General features: G+C 49.3%; 1 protein-coding gene across 4 annotated transcripts in view; it reads right to left on the reverse strand.

Annotated features, from left to right (window-relative positions):
- The window catches only part of TMEM181 (transmembrane protein 181), a 236,698-nt gene that overhangs the window by 104,658 nt on the left and 116,878 nt on the right, over positions 1 to 15,162 (reverse strand). For all 4 annotated transcript variants that reach the window (XM_063917643.1, XM_063917644.1, XM_063917645.1 and 1 more), the window contains one exon: positions 4,110 to 4,231. In XM_063917643.1, coding sequence (XP_063773713.1) covers positions 4,110 to 4,231 — 122 coding nt within the window. The remainder of the gene's footprint in view (positions 1 to 4,109; positions 4,232 to 15,162) is intronic.

The following is a 15,162-nucleotide window of genomic DNA, read 5'->3' on the forward strand; positions in this document are numbered from 1 at the left end:
CAGCCTTTTTCCCCTACCTCTGCCTCTGGACAGAAAGGACCCGCCTTTTCCACGCCTGTTTTTCTGGGTCCGAAAGGACTGAACCTGATAAAACGGCGCCTTCTTAGGCTGTGAGGGGACATGGGGTAAAAATGCTGACTTCCCAGACGTTGCTGTGGAAACTAGGTCCGAGAGACCATCCCCAAATAATTCCTCACCCTTATATGGCAACACTTCCATGTGCTTTTTTGAATCTGCATCTCCTGTCCACTGGCGAGTCCATAAGCCTCTCCTAGCAGAAATGGACAATGCACTTACTTTAGATGCCAGTCGGCAGATTTCCCTCTGTGCATCTCTCATATATAAGACTGAGTCTTTTATATGGTCTATGGTTAACAGGATCGTGTCTCTGTCTAATGTGTCAATATTTTCTGACAGTTTATCTGACCACGCAGCGGCAGCACTGCACATCCAAGCTGACGCAATAGCTGGCCTAAGTATAATGCCTGTGTGTGTATATACAGACTTCAGGATCGCCTCCTGCTTTCTATCAGCAGGTTCCTTGAGGGCGGCCGTATCCGGAGATGGTAGTGCCACCTTTTTAGACAAACGTGTGAGCGCTTTATCCACTCTAGGGGGTGTTTCCCAACGTGACCTATCCTCTGGCGGGAAAGGGAACGCCATTAGTACCTTCTTAGGAATTACCAATTTTTTATCAGGGAAAGCCCACGCTTCTTCACACACTTCATTTAATTCATCTGATGGGGGAAAAACTTATGGGTAGTTTTTTCTCTCCAAACATAATACCCTTTTTAGTGGTACCTGTAGTTATATCAGAAATGTGTAACACCTCTTTCATTGCCTCAATCATGCAGTGAATGGCCTTAGTGGGCATCAGGTTAGACTCATCGTCGTCGACACTGGTGTCAGTATCAGTGTCGACATCTGGGTCTGCTTGAGGTAGCGGGCGTTTTAGAGCCCCTGACGACCCATGCGACGACACGAGCTGAGAAGTCGGCTGTCCCACATTTGGCATGTCGTCAATTTTCTTATGTAAGGAGTCTATACGTGCACTCATTACTTTCCATAAGCCCATCCACTCAGGTGTCTGCCCCGCAGGGGGTGACATCCCTTCTAAAGGCATCTGCTCCGCCTCCACATCATTATCCTCATCAAACATGTCGACACAGCCGTACCGACACACCGCACACACACAAGGAATGCTCCGAATGAGGACAGGACCCACAAAAGCCCTTTGGGGGGACAGAGTGAGAGTATGCCAGCACACACCAGAGCGCTATATAATGCAGGGACTAACTGAGTTATGTCCCCTATAGCTGCTTTTTCTATATAATATATACTGCGCCTAAATTTAGTGCCCCCCCTCTCTGTTTTTACCCTGTTCTGTAGTGTAGACTGCAGGGGAGAGCCAGGGAGCTTCCTTCCAGCGGATCTGTGAAGGAGAAATGGCGCCAGTGTGCTGTGAGAGATGGCTCCGCCCCTTTTCCGCTGACTATTCTCCCGCTTTTTTCCACATATATAGCCTCTGGGACTATATATTGTGGAGTTTTTGCCAGCCAAGGTGTTATTATTGCTTCTCAGGGCGCCCCCCCCAAGCGCCCTGCACCCTCAGTGACCGGAGTATGAAGTGTGTATGAGGAGCAATGGCGCACAGCTGCAGTGCTGTGCGCTACCTTGGTGAAGACTGATGTCTTCTGCCGCCGTTTTTCCGGACCTCTTCTTGCTTCTGGCTCTGTAAGGGGGACGGCGGCGCGGCTCCGGGACCGAACACCAAGGACTGGGCCTGCGGTCGATCCCTCTGGAGCTAATGGTGTCCAGTAGCCTAAGAAGCCCAATCCGGCTGCAAGCAGGCGAGTTCGCTTCTTCTCCCCTTAGTCCCTCGCTGCAGTGAGCCTGTTGCCAGCAGGTCTCACTGAAAATAAAAAACCTAAACTATACTTTCTTTCTAAGGGCTCAGGAGAGCCCCTAGTGTGCATCCAACCTCGGCCGGGCACAAAATCTAACTGAGGCTTGGAGGAAGGTCATAGTGAGAGGAGCCAGTGCACACCAGGTAGTCATAAATCTTTCTAGAGTGCCCAGCCTCCTTCGGAGCCCGCTATTCCCCATGGTCCTTACGGAGTTCCCAGCATCCACTAGGACGTCAGAGAAACATAAGTGCCCCCACAGTGCCAGATATGTCCCCACAGTGCCAGATATAAAAATGCCCACACAGTGCCAGATATGTCCCCACAGTGCCAGATATAAAAATGCCCCCACAGTGCCAGATATGCCCCCACAGGGCCAGATACATAAATGCCCCCAGTGCCAGATGCATAAATGCCCTCAGTGCCAGATGCATAAGTGCCCACACAGTGCCAGATGCATTATTGCCCCCCACAGTGTCAGATACATTAATGCCCCCAGTGCCAGATATGCCCCCACAGTGCCAGATACATTAATGCCCCCAGTGCCAGATATTCCCCCACAGTGCCAGATACATTAATGCCCCCAGTGCCAGATATGCCCCCACAGTGCCAGATACATTAAATGCCCCCAGTGACAGATATGCCCCCCACAGTGCCAGATAAATAAATGCCCCCCACAGTGCCAGATAAATAAATGCCCCCCACAGTGCCAGATAAATAAATGCCCCCCCACAGTGCCAGATAAATAAATGCCCCCCACAGTGCCAGATAAATGCCCCCACAGTGCCAGATACATTAAATGCCCAGTGCCAGATATGCCCCCACAGTGCCAGATAAATAAATGCCCCCCACAGTGCCAGATAAATAAATGCCCCCCACAGTGCCAGATAAATAAATGCCCCCACAGTGCCAGATACATTAAATGCCCAGTGCCAGATATGCCCCCACAGTGCCAGATAAATAAATGCCCCCCACAGTGCCAGATAAATAAATGCCCCCACAGTGCCAGATAAATAAGTGCCCCCACAGTGCAGATATACCCCCACAGTGCCAGATACATAAATGCCCCCACAGTGCAGATACATAAATGCCCCCACAGAGCAGATATGCCCCCACAGTGCAGATACATAAATGCCCCCACAGTGCAGATACATAAATGCCCCCACAGCGCAGATATGCCCCCACAGTGCCAGATACATAAATGCCCCCCACAGTGCAGCTGACCCGACAGTGCCAGATATGCCCCCACAGTGACAGATCCGTAAATGCCCCCCCAGTGACAGATCCATAAATGCCCCCACAGTGCAGATACATAAATGCCCCCACAGTGCCAGATATGCCCCCACAGTGCCAGATACATAAATGCCCCCCATAGTGCAGCTGACCCCACAGTGCCAGATATGCCCCCACAGTGACAGATCCATAAATGCCCCCACAGTGCAGATGACCCCACAGTGCCAGATACATAAATGCCCCCACAGTGCAAGATATGCCCCCAGTGACAGATCCATAAATGCCCCCACAGTGACAGATCCATAAATGCCCCCCACAATACCTGCAATGCGGGGGGGAGGCACTGCTGCTGTCAGAGGGCGCGGGCCGGGATCGGAGGACTCTTCCAACGGTGGTGTGATCTGCGGGGAGGGGGAGTGTGGCTGTCTGCAGGCTTGCCTGGATGACTTCAACGGTGGTGTGCTGTATGCGCGCTGCGCGGCGCCGGCGTCTGACGTCAGACGCCGGCGCAGCGCAGCGCGCATATCGCGCACCACAGTTAAAGGCCGGGGAGAGCTGAACAGCAGGGTCGGCTCCAGGTACGAATATGGCGGCGCCAGCGCGGCGCCCATTAAGGGCGGCGCCCTGCGCGGCCGCTCTATTCGAACATGCCTGGAGCCGGCCCTGCATAGAGGAGACAGAACTCAGGGTGCTTTAAAGCATCTCTGCTCACTACATCAAGTGACTGTGGTTTCCATGGTAGTAAATGACACTGTATAGAGTTATACATCATTAATAGCAGCCCTAAAGAAACAAACCAAGGAAATACAGTAAATACTAACATTCCTATAAAAGTCCATCACAGCATTTTAGGTTTAGAAAACAAACATTTTCATGGACTTGTTGCTTTAATATGTTGGTAAATGTAGTCTTTATTGACCCACAAAGTTATGAGCTGGTTTCAGTGAAGCACTGACAGAGAGAGATATGTACCTGAGCACAGCTAATTGTCCTAGGACGAGTGTGTTCTTTGTTATCAACATAGGGTACGGATGCATCTAGAGTCACACCATGTATTTTCACAGACATTGTAAAATTGTTTTGGAAGCTTGAGTCTGCACAAAGGTAAAAATAGGCTATCATGTGAGAGCATCATAAATAGGTAAATATATAAATTAGTAATTACACTAGCAAAAGCAAATATAATTTTTTTTTTACACACAAGCAAAAAATTTACTACAAAATAAAACCATCTAATTATTGTTTTTGAGAAGGAAAGGTCTTACGTTTTGGAGATGTAATGAGTGGGTTCATGTGTTTGTACTGTTTGGTATTAACAAACTATATACATCCTACATAGAATATGGAGAAACTGGTAATACTCACCAAACAGAGTGGTGAACATAGGGATAAAAGAAAGCAGATTAGCGAGCAATCCCAGCGATGCTTAGCACAAGAGAGTGGTTAGAAGGAAGTGTATAACGGCGATTGTTTTATACCAACTACAGCGTTTACAGATATAAGTTTCCACAATTCTTAAAGTGGTATGTGGGTTACACTTTCTTTTCTGCTACTTGACTGCCATGGTTGCATGTGATACAACCGGAGCCAAGTGTACGATACCTGGCTTCATCATATCACATGTGGCACGATGCCGCCGCCCCCCCACCCCTTCCCCTAACCCTGTGTCTACTGCCCCCATTGCGCCCCAGACCTGGCAGTGAAACATCACTACCAGAACTGTGCCTCAGCATGCAGTGCTGCCAGCATTCTGGAGTGCATGCTCTGGAGGAGCACAGTGCAGGGAATAGGGGGTGGGGGTGAAGCATATACCCATGTGGATGGGACAAATCTAACCAGTGGGGATGGAGTGACGATAAGTAAAATTATTCTGTAGGAGGGTACTGGGTGAGACAGGGGGTGTTATTAAACTTGTATGTATTTTTTGCTACTAAGGGGCTGTGGGGGCTACTATTATTAGGATTTGAGACAAGTGGGGGGGGGGATCTACTGTCAAAGGGAGGTGTGAATCTTATAATGGGGGCATAAAACACCCTATATATATATATATATATATATATATATATATATTTATTATTTTTTTTTTTATATAAAATGTTATATTTTATTAAAAATATTTTCTAATCTCTGCTGCAGGCTTTAATTATTTAAAAAAAACATAACCCAGAAGTCTGCAAAAATAATAAGATTTTAAACCTACCGGTAAATCTATTTCTCCTAGTCCGTAGAGGATGCTGGGGACTCCGTAAGGACCATGGGGGGGGGGGGGTATAGACGGGCTCCGCAGGAGATAGGGCACCTAAAAAGAACTTTGACTATGGGTGTGCATTGGCTCCTCCCTCTATGCCCCTCCTCCAGACCTCAGTTAGAGAACTGTGCCCAGAGGAGATGGACAATACAAGGCAGGATTTAGCAATCCAAGGGCAAGATTCATACCAGCCCACACCAATCATACCATGTAACCTGGAACATACATAACCAGTTAACAGTATGAACAAATGACAGTAACGGTCCAAGACCGATGTCAACTGTAACATAACCCTTATGTAAGCAACAACTATATACAAGTCTTGCAGAGTTTCCGCACTGGGACGGGCGCCCAGCATCCTCTACGGACTAGGAGAAATAGATTTACCGGTAGGTTTAAAATCTTATTTTCTCTTACGTCCTAGAGGATGCTGGGGACTCCGTAAGGACCATGGGGTTTATACCAAAGCATCCAATCGGGCGGGAGAGTGCGTATGACTCTGCAGCACCGACTGAGCAAACGCTAGGTCCTCATCAGCCAGGGTATCAAACTTGTAGAATTTAGCAAAAGTGTTTGACCCCGACCAAGTCGCCGCTCGGCAAAGTTGTAATGCCGAGACGCCTCGGGCAGCCGCCCAAGAAGAGCCCACCTTCCTAGTGGAATGGGCCTTAACCGAATTTGGTATCGGCAATCCAGCCGTAGAGTGAGCCTGCTGAATCGTATTACAGATCCAGCGAGCAATAGTCTGCTTCGAAGCAGGAGCGCCAATCTTATTGGCCGCATACAGGACAAACAGAGCCTCTGTTTTCCTAATTCTAGCCGTCCTGGCTACATAAATTTTTAAGGCCCTGACTACGTCCAGGGATCTGGAATCCTCCAGGTCACTTGTAGCCACAGGGACCACAATAGGTTGATTCATATGGAACGAAGAAACCACTTTAGGCAAAAATTGCGGACGTGTCCTCAATTCAGCTCGATCCACATGAAAAATCAAGTAGGGGCTCTTGTGTGACAAAGCCGCCAATTCTGACACTCGCCTTGCTGATGCTAAGGCCAACAACATGACCACCTTCTAGGTAAGAAATTTCAACTCAACCTTGTTAAGCGGTTCAAACCAGTGTGATTTTAGGAACTGCAACACCACGTTCAGGTCCCATGGTGCCACTGGAGGCACAAAAGGGTGCTGGATGTGCAGCACTCCCTTTACAAACGTCTGGACTTCTGGAAGAGAAGCCAATTCCTTCTGAAAGAAAATCGAGAGGGCTGAAATCTGTACCTTAACAGAGCCTAATTTCAGGCCCATATCCACTCCTGTCTGTAGGAAGTGGAGAAGATGACCCAGATGAAAATCTTCCGTAGGTGCATTCTTGGTCTCACACCAAGACACATACTTTCGCCAGATACGGTGATAATGTTTTATCGTCACCTCCTTCCTAGCTTTTATTAAAGTAGGGATGACCTCTTCCGGAATCCGCTTTTTCGCTAGGATTCGGCGTTCAACCACCATGCCGTCAAACGTAACAGCGGTAAGTCTTGAAATACACAGAGCCCCTGCTGCAACAGGTCTTCCCTCAGAGGAAGAGGCCAGGGATCTCCTGTGAGCATCTCTTGTAGATCCGAGTACCAGGCCCTTCGAGGCCAGTCTGGGACAACGAGTATCGTCTGTACTCTTCTTCGTCTTATGATCCTCAACACTTTTGTGATGAGAGGAAGAGGAGGAAACACGTAGACCGATTTGAACACCCACGGTGTTACCAGAGCGTCTACTGCTACTGCCTGAGGGTCCCGAGACCTGGCGCAATACCTCCAAAGTTTTTTGTTGAGGCGTGACGCCATCATGTCTATTTGAGGAGTTCCCCAAAGACGTGTTACGTCTGCAAAGACTTCTTGATGAAGTCCCCACTCTCCTGGATGGAGATCGTGTCTGCTGAGGAAGTCTGCTTCCCAGTTGTCCACTCCCAGAATGAAGACAGCCGACAGAGCGTTTACATGATTTTCCGCCCAGCGAAGGATCCTTGTGGCTTCCGCCATCGCGACTCTGCTTCTTGTCCCGCCTTGGCGGTTCACATGAGCCACTGCTGTGACATTGTCTGATTGAATCAGAACCGGTAGGTTTCAAAGAAAACTTTCCGCTTGTCGAAGGCCGTTGTAAATGGCTCTGAGTTCCAACACATTTTTCCCTGTGTGACCGCTCCCCATCCTCGGAGGCTCGCGTCCGTGGTAACCAGGATCCAATCCTGAATTCTGAACCTGCGACCCTCCAGGAGGTGAGCACTTTGCAACCACCACAGGAGGGACACTCTGGTCCCTGGGGACAGAGTTATTTTCCGATGTAAGTGCAGATGGGACCCGGACCACTTGTCCAGAAGGTCCCATTGAAAAGTCCTTGCATGGAACCTTCCGAAGGGAATGGCCTTGTAGGCCGCCACCATTTTCCCCAGAACTCGAGTGCATTGGTGAACTGACACCCTTTTCGGTTTTAGCAGGTCCCTGACCATGTTCTGGATGTCTTGGGCTTTCTCTATTGGGAGGAAGACCTTCATTTGTTCCGTATCCAGTATCATACCTCGGAACGGTAGTCGAGTTGTCGGAATCAACTGTGACTTCGGTAGATTTAGAATCCAACCGTGTTGCTGGAGCACTCTCAGAGAGAGCGCCACACTGCTCAGCAATTTCTCCCTTGATCTCGCTTTTATCAGGAGATCGTCCAAGTATGGGATAATTGTGACTCCATGCTTGCGCAGGACCACCATCATTTCCGCCATTATCTTGGTGAAAATCTTCGGGGTCGTGGAGAGTCCAAACGGCAACGTCTGAAATTGGTAATGACAATCCTGTACAGCGAATCTCAGGTATTCCTGATGGGGGGCATATATGGGGACATGAAGGTACGCATCCTTTATGTTTAGAGACCCTGTAAACTCCCCCTCCTCCATGTTGGCTATTATCGCTCTGAGAGATTCCATTTTGAATTTGAATCTTTTTATGTACAGGTTTAGGGATTTCAGATTCAAAATAGGTCTGACCGAACCGTCCGGTTTCGGGACCACAAATAGGGTTGAGTAGTAACCTCTTCCCTGCTGGTGCAGGGGAACCTTGATTATCACTTGCTGTATACACAGCGTGTGAATTGCAGCTAACATTATATCCCTTTCCGATGTGGAAGCTGGTAGGGCCGATTTGAAAAATCGGCGCGGGGGCACCTCCTCGAATTCCAATTTGTAACCCTGGGAAACTATTTCCAACACCCAGGGATTCAGGTCCGAACTGAACCAGGCCTGACTGAAAAGTCGAAGACGTGCCCCCACCGGTGCGGACTCCCTCAGGGGAGCCCCAGCGTCATGCTGTGGGTTTTGGAGCAGCCGGGGAGGACTTTTGTTCCTGGGCACCTGCCGAAGCATGTGCTCTTTTGCCCTTACCTCTGACGAGGAAAGAGGATCCCCGACCTCTTTTGGACTTGTGCGACTGCATCTGATAGGGTGTTACTTTCTTTTGCTGTTGGGGAATATATGGTAAAAAATAAGATTTTACTCACCGGTAAATCTATTTCTCGTAGTCCGTAGTGGATGCTGGGAACTCCGAAAGGACCATGGGGAATAGCTGCTCCGCAGGAGACTGGGCACAACTAAAGAAAGCTTTTAGGTCACCTGGTGTGCACTGGCTCCTCCCACCATGACCCTCCTCCAAGCCTCAGTTAGGACACTGTGCTGACATAATAAGGAAGGATTTTGAATCCCGGGTAAGACTCTTACCAGCCACACCAATCACACCGTATAACTCGTGATACCATACCCAGTTTAACTGTATGAAAACAACTGAGCCTCTCAACAGATGGCTCAACAATAACTATGTACAAGTATTGCAGACAATCCGCACTTGGGACGGGCGCCTAGCATCCACTACGGACTACGAGAAATAGATTTACCGGTGAGTAAAATCTTATTTTCTCTGACGTCCTAGTGGATGCTAGGAACTCCGAAAGGACCATGGGGATTATACCAAAGCTCCCAAACGGGCGGGAGAGTGCGGATGACTCTGCAGCACCGAATGAGAGAACTCAAGGTCCTCCTCAGCCAGGGTATCAAATTTGTAGAATTTTGCAAACGTGTTTGCCCCTGACCAAGTAGCAGCTCGGCAAAGTTGTAAAGCCGAGACCCCTCGGGCAGCCGCCCAAGATGAGCCCACCTTCCTTGTGGAATGGGCTTTTACTGATTTAGGATGCGGCAGTCCAGCCGCAGAATGCGCCAGCTGAATTGTGCTACAAATCCAGCGAGCAATAGTCTGCTTAGAAGCAGGAGCACCCAGCTTGTTGGGTGCATACAGGATAAATAGCGAGTCAGTTTTCCTGACTCTAGCCGTCCTGGAAACATAAATTTTCAAGGCCCTGACTACGTCCAGCAACTTGGAATCCTCCAAGTCCCTAGTAGCCGCAGGCACCACAATAGGTTGGTTCAAGTGAAAAGCTGATACCACCGTAGGGAGAAACTGGGGACGAGTCCTCAATTCTGCCCTATCCATATGGAAAATCAGATAAGGGCTTTTACATGACAAAGCCGCCAATTCTGACACACGCCTGGCTGAAGCCAAGGCCAATAACATGACCACTTTCCACGTGAGATATTTTAGATCCACGGTTTTAAGTGGCTCAAACCAATGTGATTTTAAGAAACTCAACACCACGTTGAGATCCCAAGGTGCCACTGGAGGCACAAAAGGGGGCTGAATATGCAGCACTCCCTTAACAAACGTCTGAACTTCAGGTAGTGAAGCTAGTTCTTTCTGGAAGAAAATCGACAGAGCCGAGTTCTGTACCTTAATGGTGCCTAATTTCAGGCCCATAGTCACTCCTGCTTGTAGGAAATGCAGAAATCGACCCAGTTGAAATTCCTCTGTTGGGGCCTTTTTGGCCTCACACCAAGCAACATACATCCGCCATATGCGGTGATAATGCTTTGCAGTTACATCTTTCCTGGCTTTAATCTCCGTAGGAATGACTTCCTCCGGAATGCCCTTTTCCTTCAGGATCCGGCGTTCAACCGCCATGCCGTCAAACGCAGCCGCGGTAAGTCTTGGAACAGACAGGGCCTCTGCTGCAGCAGGTCCTGTCTGAGCGGCAAAGGCCATGGGTCCTCTGAGATCATCTCTTGAAGTTCCGGGTACCACGCTCGTCTTGGCCAATCCGGAACCACGAGTATTGTTCTTACTCCTCGTTTTCTTATTATTCTCAGTACCCTTGGTATGAGAGGCAGAGGAGGGAACACAAACTGACTGGTACACCCACGGTGTCACTAGAGCGTCCACAGCTATCGCCTGAGGGTCCCTTGACCTGGCGCAATATCTCTCTAGTTTTTTGTTTAGACGGGACGCCATCATGTCCACCTGTGGCCTTTCCCAACGGTTTACCAACAGTTGGAAGACTTCTGGATGAAGTCCCCACTCTCCCGGGTGTAGGTCGTGTCCGCTGAGGAAGTCTGCTTCCCAGTTGTCCACTCCCGGAATGAACACTGCTGACAGTGCTAAGACGTGATTTTCCGCCCATCGGAGAATCCTTGTGGCTTCTGCCATCGCCATCCTGCTTCTTGTGCCGCCCTGTCGGTTTACATGGGCGACTGCCGTGATGTTGTCTGATTGGATCAGTACCGGCTGGTTTTGAAGCAGAGGCCTTGCCAGACTTAGGGCATTGTAAATGGCCCTCAGTTCCAGAATATTTATGTGTAGGGACGACTCCTGACTTGACCAAAGTCCTTGGAAATTTCTTCCCTGTGTGACTGCCCCCCAGCCTCGAAGGCTGGCATCCGTGGTTACCAGGACCCAGTCCTGTATGCCGAATCTGCGGCCCTCTTGAAGATGAGCACTCTGCAGCCACCACAGTAGAGATACCCTGGTCCTTGGAGACAGGGTTATCAGCCGATGCATCTGAAGATGCGATCCCGACCACTTGTCCAAGAGGTCCCACTGAAAGGTTCTTGCATGGAACCTGCCGAATGGAATTTTGCTTCGTAAGAAGCTACCATTTTTCCCGGGACTCGTGTGCAGTGATGCACCGATACCTGTTTTGGTTTCAGGAGGTCTCTGACTAGAGATGACAGCTCCTTGGCTTTCTCCTGCGGGAGAAACACTTTTTTCTGTTCTGTGTCCAGAACCATCCCCAGGAACAGTAGGCGTGTGGTAGGAACCAGCTGTGACTTTGGAATGTATAGAATCCATCCGTGCTGTTGTAGCACTTCCCGAGATAGTGCTACTCCGACCAACAACTGCTCCTTGGACCTCGCCTTTATAAGGAGATCGTCCAAGTACGGGATAATTAAAACTTCCTTTCTCGAAGGAGTATAATCATTTCTGCCATTACCTTGGTAAAGACCCTCGGTGCCGTGGACAGTCCAAACGGCAGTGTTTGGAATTGGTAATGGCAATCCTGTACCACAAATCTGAGGCACTCCTGGTGAGGATGGTAAATGGGGACATGTAGGTAAGCCTCCTTGATGTCCAGGGATACCATGTAATCCCCCTCCTCCAGGCTTGCAATAATCGCCCTGAGCGATTCCATCTTGAACTTGAATTTTTTTAATGTATGTGTTCAAGGATTTCAAATATAAAATGGGTCTCACCGAACCGTCCGGTTTCGGTACCACAAACAGTGTGGAATAGTAACCCCGTCCTTGTTGAAGTAGGGGCACCTTGACTATCACCTGCTGGGAATACAGCTTGTGAATTGCCTCTAGCACAGTCTCCCTGCCTGAGGGAGTTGTCGGCAAGGCAGATTTGAGGAAACGGCGGGGGGGAGATGCCTCGAATTGCAGCTTGTACCCCTGAAATACTACTTGAAGGATCTAGGGATCCACCTGTGAGCGAGCCCACTAATCGCTGAAATTTTTGAGGCGGCCCCCCACCGTACCTGGCTACGCCTGTGGAGCCCCCCCGTCATGCGGTGGACTCAGAGGAAGCGGGGGAAGAATTTTGATTCTGGGAACTGGCTGACTGGTGCAGCTTTTTCCCTCTTCCCTCGTTTTACACGCTTGCATTTCTGAAGCCGAAAGGACTGTACCTGATAATACAGTGCTTTCTGAGGCTGTGAGGAAACCTGGAGGTAAAAAAAATTTTTTCTTCCCAGCTGTTGCTGTGGATACGAGGTCCCAGAGACCATCCCCAAACAATTCCTCACCCTTATAAGGCTCTATGTGCCTTTTAAAGTCAGCATCACCTGTCCAGTGTCGGGTCTCTAATAACCTCCTGACCGAATGGACATTGCATTAATTCTGGATGCCAGCCGGCAAAATATCCCTCTGTGCATCCCTCATATATAAGACGACGTCTTATGTTCGCAAAATAGTATCCCTGTTTGACAGGGTTACAGACCACGCTGCAGCAGCACTATCTGCAGGTCTCAGTCTAGTACCTGAGTGTGTAAATACAGACTTCAGGATAGCCTCCTGCTTTTTATCAGCAGGTACCTTCAAAGTGGCCGTATCCTAAGACGGCAGTGCCACCTTTTTTGACAAACGTGTGAGCGCCTTATCCACCCTAGGGGATATCTCCCAGCGTAACTTATCCTCTGGCGGCAAAGGGTACGCCATCAGTAACTTTTTAGAAATTACCAGTTTCTTATCGGGGGAACCCACGCTTTTTCACACTTCATTCACTCATTTGATGGGGGAACAAAACACTGCCTGCTTTTTCTCCATAAACATAAAACCCTTTTTTAGTGGTACTTGGGTTAATGTCAGAAATGTGTAACACATTTTTTATTGCCGGGATCATGTAACGGATGTTCCTAGTGGATTGTGTATATGTCTCAACCTCGTCGACACTGGAGTCAGACTCCGTGTCGACATCTGTGTCTGCCATCTGAGGGAGCGGGCGTTTTTGAGCCCCTGATGGCCTTTGAGACGCCTGGGCAGGCGCGGGCTGAGAAGCCGGCTGTCCCATAGCTGTTACGTCATCCAGCCTTTTATGTAAGGAGTTGACACTGTCGGTTTATACCTTCCACCTATCCATCCACTCTGGTGTCGGCCCCACAGGGGGCGACATCACATTTATCGGCATCTGCTCTGCCATCACATAAGCCTCCTCATCAAACGTGTCGACACAGCCGTACCGACACACCGCACACACACAGGGAATGCTCTGACTGAGGACAGGACCCCACACAGCCCTTTGGGGAGACAGAGAGAGAGTATGCCAGCACACACCAGAGCGCTATATAATTTAGGGATTAACACTATTTTGAGTGAATTTTTCCCAATAGCTGCTTGTATATACAATATTGCGCCTAAATTTAGTGCCCCCCCTCTCTTTTTAACCCTTTGAGCCTGAAAACTACAGGGGAGAGCCTGGGGAGCTGTCTTCCAGTTGCACTGTGAAGAGAAAATGGCGCCAGTGTGCTGAGATAGCTCCGCTCCTTTTTCGCGGACTTTTCTCCCGCTTTTTTATGGATTCTGGCAGGGGTATTTATCACATATATAGCCTCTGGGGCTATATATTGTGATATATATGCCAGCCAAGGTGTTTTTATTGCTGCTCAGGGCGCCCCCCCCCCAGCGCCCTGCACCCTCAGTGACCGGAGTGTGAAGTGTGCATGAGGAGCAATGGCGCACAGCTGCAGTGCTGTGCGCTTCCTTGGTGAAGACTGATGTCTTCTGCTGCCGATTTTCCGGACCTCTTCTTGCTTCTGGCTCTGTAAGGGGGACGGCGGCGCGGCTCCGGGACCGAACACCAAGGCCAGTTCCATGCGGTCGATCCCTCTGGAGCTAATGGTGTCCAGTAGCCTAAGAAGCCCAAGCTAGCTGCAAGCAGGTAGGTTCGCTTCTTCTCCCCTTAGTCCCTCGCTGCAGTGAGCCTGTTGCCAGCAGGTCTCACTGTAAAATAAAAAACCTAATTATATACTTTCTTTCTAGAAGCTCAGGAGAGCCCCTAGTGTGCATCCAACCTCGGCCGGGCACAAAATCTAACTGAGGCTTGGAGGAGGGTCATGGTGGGAGGAGCCAGAGCACACCAGGCGACCTAAAAGCTTTCTTTAGTTGTGCCCAGTCTCCTGCGGAGCCGCTATTCCCCATGGTCCTTTCGGAGTTCCCAGCATCCACTAGGACGTCAGAGAAAATTTGATTTATCTGCTGTAGCTGTGGAAACCAGGTCCGTCAGCCCATCCCCAAACAATACATCACCCTTATAGGGTAGTACTTCCATATGTTTTTTGGAATCCGCATCACCCGTCCATTGGCGAGTCCATAAGGATCTTCTCGCTGAGACAGACATGGCATTGGCCCTAGAAGCTAGCAATCCAATGTCCCTTTGAGCATCCCTCACAAATAAGACTGCATCTTTAATATGGGCTAGAGTTAGGAATATAGTATCCTTATCCATATTATCAAATTGATCTGTCAGCTCATCTGTCCAAGCTGCAATTGCGCTACACACCCATGCCGACGCAATTGTCGGTCTTAGCACAGCACCCGTATGAGAATAAATACCCTTTAATGTAGTTTCTTGCCTGCGATCTGCAGGGTCCTTAAGGGCTGCTGTGTCAGGAGACGGTAGCGCCACTTTCTTGGACTAGCGCGTCAGGGCCTTGTCCACAGTGGGGGGTGATTCCCAAATCTCCCTGTCCTGCTTAGGGAAGGGGTATGCCATATAAATTCTTTTGGGGATCTGCGGTCTCTTATCCGGAGTCTCCCAAGCTTTTCCAAAGAAATCATTCAATTCATGAGATGTGGGAAAGTTAATAATCTGTTTCTTTTCCTTAAACATGTGTACCCTTGTGTCGGGGACCGAGGGTTCATC

This window comes from Pseudophryne corroboree, chromosome 4, assembly GCF_028390025.1.
Source record: "Pseudophryne corroboree isolate aPseCor3 chromosome 4, aPseCor3.hap2, whole genome shotgun sequence".
Taxonomy (NCBI): Eukaryota; Metazoa; Chordata; class Amphibia; order Anura; family Myobatrachidae; genus Pseudophryne; species Pseudophryne corroboree.